This window comes from Henckelia pumila, chromosome 1 (genome assembly GCF_033568475.1).
Source record: "Henckelia pumila isolate YLH828 chromosome 1, ASM3356847v2, whole genome shotgun sequence".
Classification (NCBI taxonomy): domain Eukaryota; kingdom Viridiplantae; phylum Streptophyta; class Magnoliopsida; order Lamiales; family Gesneriaceae; genus Henckelia; species Henckelia pumila.
Genome location: NC_133120.1, coordinates 114,329,593 through 114,340,295, shown reverse-complemented (window position 1 = coordinate 114,340,295; position 10,703 = coordinate 114,329,593). Strand labels below are relative to the sequence as shown.

The 10,703-nt window shown below is 25.3% G+C and overlaps 1 protein-coding gene across 1 annotated transcript; it reads right to left on the bottom strand.

Annotated features, from left to right (window-relative positions):
• Nucleotides 1–7,391: 7,391 nt before the first annotated feature.
• On the bottom strand, nucleotides 7,392–10,253 carry LOC140884161 (probable carboxylesterase 6). Its single transcript, XM_073290833.1, has one exon. It carries the CDS (start codon nucleotides 9,944–9,946, stop codon nucleotides 8,939–8,941), a length of 1,008 nt encoding a protein of 335 aa, XP_073146934.1. The 5' UTR covers nucleotides 9,947–10,253; the 3' UTR covers nucleotides 7,392–8,938.
• Nucleotides 10,254–10,703: the final 450 nt, after the last annotated feature.

The window sequence follows — 10,703 nt, the reverse complement described above, 5'->3', positions numbered from 1 at the left end:
GGTAGATATTAATTAATACTATAAATATAATAATAAATCAATTTAAAATTTAAAATTTGCTTAATCACTTTATAAAAAATAATTAATTATTTGAGTCCATATATATTTCAAAATATCTTACAATACTATAAATAATAATGTACAAATTTATTATATAACAATTTATTTCATTTAGTATTTCGAATTTGCTTCATAAACAATTTTATACGGAACTAAATTCATCTGAAAAACATGCTTCCAATGCCAACGAACAAACTTTTCAAACAATTATCATATATATGTGAAATCTTCAATAAATGCTATATATATATTATATAACAACAACAACAACAACAACAACAACAACAATAACAACAACAACAACAATAATAATAATAATAATAATACAACAAAATTTTGCAGACTTCCCAATTATATATAAAATTTTCAATAAATGATAAAATTTTTTAATTTAGAATTAAAATTTATATGAGTCAAAATTCGTCTGAAAATTTTGAAACAAATTACCAAATCAAATTTTGAAACAAATGACCGCATATATGTGAAATTTTAATAAATTATAAATTTCTATAATAATACAACGAATTTAGAATATTTCTCAATTACATATAAAATGTTCCATAAATAATACAATTTACCTAATTTAGAATTAAAATTTAGAAATTTTACAGAATTAAGGAGGTTCATTTTTCTTTAAAAAAAAGTTTATGTTATAATACAGAAGATAATATTATTCGCAGAAAAATTTGATTCGTTTTAAAATATTTACCATATTTATGAGAAATACTTATATCATTTGAGATAATCTTTAAATAGACATACCAATTTTGTGTGATTACATTAAATTCTTTATCTTTGTTGATATAAATCTTATTAATAAAAAGAATATAAAAAGATATTATAAAAATCATATATTATTTTTCTATCAGAATTTTTTAAAATAAATATTTTTCAAAAAATTCAAATTTTTTGTCGATTAATAAATTTGATTAAAAATGATAATTATTTTTTAGAATATGTTAAGTAAATTTATATCAAGGTTCTAATTAAGATACATAATATAGATTTATGGAAAGTCAATATACCATAAATTCTAGACGACGCTCTTTTAAAAATTCTGAAAATGTAATCTATCTATATATATATAATAACTGAGTTTTTGCCAAATATAGTAAAATCCCGCCAAAAACTTTAAGTTAAAATAGGAAACAAACATTATTTAATTCTATTTATATGTTTTATGCACCGAACTTTATTTTAAATATTACTTACAAATAGTTGTCATTTTCATATATATCTATATATATAATGCACAAATATAATTGATTCAAATTAACTTACTTTATAATAATTTTATTTGCCAAAAACTTACGCTTAAATTGGTAGATATTAATTAATACTATAAATATAATAATAAATCAATTTTCAATTTAAAATTTGCTTAATCACTTTATAAAAAATAATTAATTATGTGAGTCCATATATATTTCAAAATATCTTACAATACTATAAATAATAATGTACAAATGTATTATATAACAATTTATTTCATTTAGTATTTCGAATTTGCTTCATAAACAATTTTATACGGAACTAAATTTATCTGAAAACATGCTTCCAATGCCAACGAACAAACTTTTCAAACAATTATCATATATATGTGAAATCTTCAATAAATGCTATATATATATTATATAATAATAACAACAACAACAACAACAACAACAACAACAACAACAATAATAATAATAATAATAATAATAATAATAATAATAATAATAATAATAATAATAATCTATATATATATAATAACTGAGTTTTTGCCAAATATAGTAAAATCCCGCCAAAAACTTTAAGCTAAAATAGGAAACAAACTTTATTTAATTCTATTTATATGTTTTATGCACCGAAATTTATTTTAAATATTACTTAGAAATAGTTGTCATTTTCATATATATCTATATATATAATGCACAAATATAATTGATTCAAATTAACTTACTTTATAATAATTTTATTTGCCAAAAAAACTTACGCTTAAATTGGTAGATATTAATTAATACTATAAATATAATAATAAATCAATTTTCAATTTAAAATTTGCTTAATCACTTTATAAAAAATAATTAATTATTTGAGTCCATATATATTTCAAAATATCTTACAATACTATAAATAATAATGTACAAATTTATTATATAACAATTTATTTCATTTAGTATTTCGAATTTGCTTCATAAACAATTTTATACGGAACTAAATTCATCTGAAAAACATGCTTCCAATGCCAACGAACAAACTTTTCAAACAATTATCATATATATGTGAAATCTTCAATAAATGCTATATATATATATTATATAACAACAACAACAACAACAACAACAACAACAACAACAACAATAATAATAATAATACAACAAAAATTTGCAGACTTCCCAATTATATATAAAATTTTCAATAAATGATAAAATTTTTGTAATTTAGAATTAAAATTTATATGAGTCAAAATTCGTCTGAAAATTTTGAAACAAATTACCAAATCAAATTTTGAAACAAATGACCGCATATATGTGAAATTTTAATAAATTTTAAATTTCTATAATAATACAACGAATTTAGAATATTTCTCAATTACATATAAAATGTTCCATAAATTATACAATTTACCTAATTTAGAATTAAAATTTAGAAATTTTACAGAATTAAGGAGGTTCATTTTTCTTTAAAAAAAAGTTTATGTTATAATACAGAAGATAATATTATTCGCAGAAAAATTTGATTCGTTTTAAAATATTTACCATATTTATGAGAAATACTTATATCATTTGAGATAATCTTTAAATGGACATACCAATTTTGTGTGATTACATTAAATTCTTTATCTTGGTTGATATAACTCTTATTAATAAAAAGAATATAAAAAGATATTATAAAAATCATATATTATTTTTCTATCAGAATTTTTTAAAATAAATATTTTTCAAAAAATTCAAATTTTTTGTCGATTAATAAATTTGATTAAAAATGATAATTATTTTTTAGAATATGTTAAGTAAATTTATATCAAGGTTCTAATTAAGATACGTAATATAGATTTATGGAAAGTCAATATACCAAATATTCTAGACGACGCTCTATTAAAAATTCTGAAAATGTAATCTATCTATATCTATATATATATAATAACTGAGTTTTTGCCAAATATAGTAAAATCCCGCCAAAAACTTTAAGCTAAAATAGGAAACAAACTTTATTTAATTCTATTTATATGTTTTATGCACCGAAATTTATTTTAAATATTACTTAGAAATAGTTGTCATTTTCATATATATCTATATATATAATGCACAAATATAATTGATTCAAATTAACTTACTTTATAATAATTTTATTTGCCAAAAACTTACGCTTAAATTGGTAGATATTAATTAATACTATAAATATAATAATAAATCAATTTTCAATTTAAAATTTGCTTAATCACTTTATAAAAAATAATTAATTATTTGAGTTCATATATATTTCAAAATATCTTACAATACTATAAATAATAATGTACAAATTTATTATATAACAATTTATTTCATTTAGTATTTCGAATTTGCTTCATAAACAATTTTATACGGAACTAAATTTATCTGAAAACATGCTTCCAATGCCAACGAACAAACTTTTCAAACAATTATCATATATATGTGAAATCTTCAATAAATGCTATATATATATTATATAATAACAACAACAACAACAACAACAACAACAACAACAATAATAATAATAATAATAATAATAATACAACAAAATTTTGCAGACTTCCCAATTATATATAAAATTTTCAATAAATGATAAAATTTTTGTAATTTAGAATTAAAATTTATATGGGTCAAAATTCGTCTGAAAATTTGCTTCAAATCAAATTTTGAAACAAATTACCAAATCAAATTTTGAAACAAATTACCGCATATATGTGAAATTTTAATAAATTCTAAATTTCTATAATAATACAACAAATTTAGAATATTTCTCAATTACATATAAAATGTTCCATAAATAATACAATTTACCTAATTTAAAATTAAAATTTAGAAATTTTACAGAATTAAGGAGGTTCATTTTTCTTTAAAAAAAAGTTTATGTTAGAATACAGAAGATAATATTATTCGCAGAAAAATTTGATTCGTTTTAAAATATTTACCATATTTATGAGAAATACTTAAATCATTTGAGATAATCTTTAAATGGACATACCAATTTTGTGTGATTACATTAAATTCTTTATCTTGGTTGATATAACTCTTATTAATAAAAAGAATATAAAAAGATATTATAAAAAATCATATATTATTTTTCTATCAGAATTTTTAAAATAAATATTTTTCAAAAAATTCAAATTTTTTGTCGATTAATAAATTAGATTAAAAATGATAATTATTTTTTAGAATATGTTAAGTAAATTTATATCAAGGTTCTAATTAAGATACGTAATATAGATTTATGGAAAGGCAATATACCATAAATTCTAGACGACGCTCTTTTAAAAATTATGAAAATGTAATATTTTATAAAACAAATGTTTTCGAAATAAAAAAAATCATAATTTTCCGTCAAATATATTTGAATTCAAGAAATTTAAATATTTGACGAACGCAGAAGTCATCGACGAATCAAAATTTTTTGTCATGTTTAATCTTGAAGTGTCGTGTAATTAAATGATCTTAGCATGCATTTATTATTATATTTTAATTTGTGTTAATTTATCACTTTATTTTTTAGATGTGATTGGGGTAAATATTGTTATTTTAATATCTTATTTTTATGGTGATTATGAATTTGAATTCTTATATATTCCATATATATTTATAATTTTTTAGGCACCACAAGTTAGCATGCACTTTGTGGGAAAATTTCATGGATAAAATGATGATATTTTTTATTACAATTGGTGATGATCTTGTATTAAAAATAATTGGTGATCAATCACATAAATTTAAAAATATTTATATACACATAAAAATATACGATGTAGATCATATATTGTAATTTAGCTTTTTTCAACAAGAGAAGTCGCATGTTGTAATTTAGCTTTTAAAAAATATTTCATCAAATAATTTATTAAATTAAAAATATTTATAATAACACACATAAAATACATTTGTTTTCTTATTAGTTTTTTTATGGTAAAAGAAAATATTTTTAATTTTGTCTGCATTGAAAATAAAAATAATAGAAGAAGAAAACTTAAAAATAAATTTACATTATTTTTTATTATAATAGAAATAATATTTATCTGGTTTTATGAGAGTATATACTTTTGAAAGATAACTACACAAAACACTAAAAAAAAACAATAATAAAATATAGTCCATAATTTTTTACCATAGATTTTTTTAACAAGATAATTATTTTTTTAATTTTAATATTCATTATAAAATTTTTCTCTATCAATTATCTAATTTCGCTATTTAAGAAAACTAAAAACAAATATAATAAAAAATTTTTGCAATTAAAAACACATATAAAAAAAAATATGTTAGATTAAACAAAGATAATTTATTAATGAACATATTTTTGGTCTTTAAATTTGAATAAAAGTATAATATTCTATCTTATTAGTTAAAATTTATAATTTTAAACCATTTATAATTTTTAAACTCCGAACAAATTGTAATTTTTTTTTTTTTTTTTGCAAAAAGGTTATTGTTAAAAAACTTTTATATTTTGTTTTTGTGTATATACACTTAACAATTTTTATAATCTTACCAAATTAAATAAATTTATCTATATGAAAATTTTACCCACTATATTAAATTAAAATAATAAAAAATTTTAAATATGATTTGTATATTGTTATTTTGGTCTATTAAAAAATAAATTTAAATAATTTCCTTTTATACATTGTTAAAAATGGGTTAATTAAAGTATGAAACAATATTTTTTAGAATTATAAGATTTTGTGGGACATTACGTTTTAAAATCCTAAACAGTTGTAGTATATAATAATACTAGAGAGAAATAGAAAATCCGAAATTATATTGAAGATACCATAATTTGGTCGCCAAAATGATCTATATATACTTAAGGAAAACAAACCGTATCGTACCAAAAATATATGTCATATCGAAAAATATTGAATAAAAATTTTTTATACCGATACCGCACCAAAAATTTTGATATATACCGAAATCGGTGTACCAAAAATTTTGATACATATAATTATCATAACGATTATACCAAAATTTTACGATATACAGAGATTTTGATACGTATTGATCGGTATATATATTCATATTTATACAAAAAAAACTTTATATTTTTTAAAAGTTATAAATATATGATATTATTAAATTTTAAATATATTCATTATATTTTATCAATATTTTTAAAGATATTCAAACGATTATACTTATTACCTATATATTTAATCGTTAAATATATAAAATAACACACCGTGCATCGCACGGGTGAAAAACTAGTATCAATAATACTATAGTTGTGAAATTTTATCTTGACGAAAAATATAATAATAATTTTATTTTGATGTAATTTGATAAATCAATGAGAGGTTGTAGTTTAATATATAGTATAGATATTTTAGTTTGAAAATTGTTACTAAAAATTAACTACAAAAACTTTTACATGATAAATTTTTTTATTATTATTAATGTAGAAACATAAGTGTATCAGATCAAATTTCACACTTAAATTTATTTAATTTTAATATGTGTGCATATATAATTTGCCAAATGGGTACTAGATAGTGACAATTAGAGGTATTAACACTAAAAAAAAACGGCAATTTGTCAAGGTTTCAATTAAACCGTGGCAAATTTTGCCACGGTTTTTTCAAACCGTGGCAAATTGTCACGGTTAATGTAAACCATGACAAACTGTGGCAATTTTTTTTGCCACGGTATAACAATAATCGTGGCAAACTTGTTGCCACTTGCCATGATTAAATATAATCGTGGCAAATTTGCCACGGTTTCTAAAAATCGTGGCAAAATATTGCCACGGTTTAAATTAATCGTGGCAAAATTAATTAATTCTTTTTATTATAATAAATTAATTTATGATTGCCACGGTTTTCGCCAACGTGGCAATGCTAATTATTTCTTTTATTTTTTATTATAATAAATTAATCAATTTTTGCCACGCTTTGACCCAACTTTCCTTTCTTTTTTCTCCTCTCTTCTTTCTCCCTCCCCACAAACCCTAGCCGACCGCCGCCTCTAGTTTTCCAGCCCACATTCTGCCCCAAAATCCCATGAAAAAGCATATATTTGGAATCTTTGCGATGTGTGCTTCATTTTAATACCAAAATTTTAAGTTTTCGTTCAATTTTTTCCAAACCCACCGCCACTGCCGCCTTTCCTCCATCGCCACCGCCACCTATTGGTAAGCTTCTATTTTTTTTTGTTAAAATCTTGTTTTTCTTTGTTGAAATCTGGTCATGGAATTTTATTTTTTTTATGATGACAACCAGTACGGCCGACACCGTCCGCCGTCGGTCGTCGACTGATAATTTTTCTTAGTTAAATTACAATTATTAAATATACTTAGTTATATTTAATTTTAATTTGTGTGCATTTTGTTTTATATATAAATTATTTAAATTTATTTTCTAAATTTCTTTTATAATATTTAACTAATATTAAAAATTTATTATTCATTAAAATATATATAATAAATAAATGTTTTTTAAAAAAACTTTAAAATATTTGCCACGGTTTATAGAAACTGTAGCAAATTATTGTCACGGTTTTTAAAATGCGTGGCAATGTATTGTCACGGTTTAATTTTAACTGTGGAAATGTATTGCCGCGGTTACTAAAACCGTGACAATATATTGCCACGCTTTAAATAAAATCGTGGCAAGGTTTGCCACGGTTATGCCTTCCCAGACGGTTTCAATAAACCGTGGCAAATTCAATTTTGCCACGGTTTTTGTCGCGGTAGAACCGTGGCAAAGGCCGTTTTTTTTAGTGTAAAATGGGTTAGGTTCTTCGAGTTGGCCCGTCTCGTCATACAAATTAAAATAGGTGATTTGAGTTGACAATTTCTCAACTTGCCTAAAAGGTGGGTCGCCCAGCCTCTGCCTAATGGTGGGTTGTGAGAGTTGCGGGTGGACCGCCAAATTACACGTAAACCCGTCGAGAATTGCCGGCTATGTCACCTAGCTAAAATAGGTGTGTTGGTTTGGTGTTTTTCCAACCCTCCTAAAAAATGGGTCGTCTTGCCCCGCCTAATGATGGGTTGCGACAGTGATGGAACAATTACAAATTATGTCTATAAAACTAATAGAATGAAATTTGAATTTTTGGTTTTGGTCCATCGAGTTTTCAAAGGTTTTGGTACATTCACTTTTAATTTCTAGTTATTTTGATCTAACTGCTGACATAACAACTAGCAGATAGATCAAAAATTTTCGATGTTACATCAATATTTTTTGATATCATGTCAACATTTTTCAATGTTACATCACTAATTTAAATAAATTAGTCGAATATTAAAAGTCTGTGTACAAAACCAAACTAATTTCGAAAACATAATTTGCAATGTGTGAGGCAAAAGAGGATGGAGAGTGATCATCGGTGTTAATTGATAGCAAGGATAAGGAGCCACTTCTAAGCGAATTGTAGAATATGAATGAACCGATCCCGGCCCACACCGAAATGAGAGATTATCATCTTCTTTTCTGAAACTCATAGCTTAAAATTTTGAAAGTTAATGTGAGATTGAATTGTGACAATTATAGGATTTACACATAAACATGCTTGAAAAATACCATTATTGGTACAACGTGGACCTATATAATTAGCAATATGCCCGTACGAAATACATATCTTACAAACAATTGTAAGAATCCCAACGAATCAATGCGTAGAATTGGATCATTACATCAAACAAAACCAAACATAACCCTGATCCTTAATATTCACAAGCTTCGAATGAAATCAGTAATCTGCTTCTGCAGCATAAAAGTTGCCTCCGACTCAGGAAACCACACATGAAACACATGCACTTCCCCCTCAGCTTCTATCAACTTCACCTCACTCACCCCTGCTTTCTTCAAGAACTCGACATACATCACTCCCCTTTCTTTCAAGAAATCGAGCCCGGAAACGAACACCAACACAGCCGAAAACAGGCTCCAATTATATCCTGCAGCCGCCACCTCCCCCTTCTCGAAATTGCACCCGTAGAAATCGCGGTCGGCCCCCTCCGGCAAGCTCAGCCTCCAGAACATGTCATTCATGGCTACCTCAGCCCCTGATCCCTCTGCCAGCTCGAGCTCGGTCCGCCTTTCGCTCCCGAAAAACGGATGGATCAGCACCAACCCTTTCACCGTCACCCCATGGACTCTATTCTCGATGGCTTTTATGGCGACATGGTGTGCTATGTTCCCTCCAGCGCTATCGCCGCAGAGGAAAACACGCGAAAGATCGGCGTTTTGCAGCCATGGATCATCAGCCTTTGAAGTACTTAACCATTCGAGAGCCGAATAGCAGTCTTCATAAGCTGTTGGGAGCTTGTTTTCTGGGGCCATACGGTAATCTACTGAATAAACAATGGTTTTAGCGGTGACAGCTAAGTTTCCAAGGAAAATGTGGTATCCTAGCCATGTGGTTGACCCTATGCAGAACCCGCCGCCATGGAAATAAACCAGGACTGGCATTTCCGATACATGATCATCATCATGAGGTCGAAAGATCCTAGCGGTTATCGGCTTCGATGCGTCGATCGTGACGTCCTTGGACTGGTAACCGCCGGTGGATATCGGTGATGCCGCCGCAGTTTGCGGAGAAAATCGTTTCACGCTGCCGTCTGAGAATACTTGGATGAAGCCCGGTGCCTCGACAACAATGGACATTCTGTACGTACGTATATCTGTACTATTAATTAAAGTTATAATTAAAACCGGAAATGATGTGATTCTTTGCATCCATTAAATAGATATTGATATATGATATATGGGGTTTGGTGGATGATAGGTTGATTGATCATGCAATTTGAAATTAAACGATCTTGAAACTAATTTTAATCAACATGCATGCTAACATCCTCAACCCAATGCTAACTCCCAACGGAATAGTTTGAAAAATGATCTTGGTCTAACACTTTTATTGATTTATGACGTTCTTTCAAAAATAATTTGAAAAAGACATTCTTTTAGTTAAACTAGCAAGGACGACGTGCATTGCACGTGCTATACGATCTGAAAATATAAAATTTATAAGAAGTTAAGAGAAATTAAATATTTATTTAGATTTATTTGGAAAAACAACATTTTAATTGTTCATTAATTTAACCTTAAATAAAACACATGATGTTCATTCTCGATGTTAAAATGCATTATTAATTCTTCTGCCACTTAATTTTCACTTTTTGGTCATGACTATATTGTTTTTTTTTGTTTGATTTTCTTCATTCTTCTATTAAAATAATCATTCATCTCATCATCTTGAATCTTTGTGATAATGTTTTTGGAGATGATTGACTTTGATTCTTTTTATGAGGTTTTATCGTTTTGTTTGCGATTGTTCTTTTCTTATCACCAGTTTGTATTTTATTATTCTTATTAGTATTTCGTTTCTTATTATCTCTAGCGTTTCTCTTTAACTATTCTGGTTTCTCGAAACCACCCCCAATTATTTTTAGTGTCGCATTCTTATATGAGACGGAATTGTTTAATTTGAAAA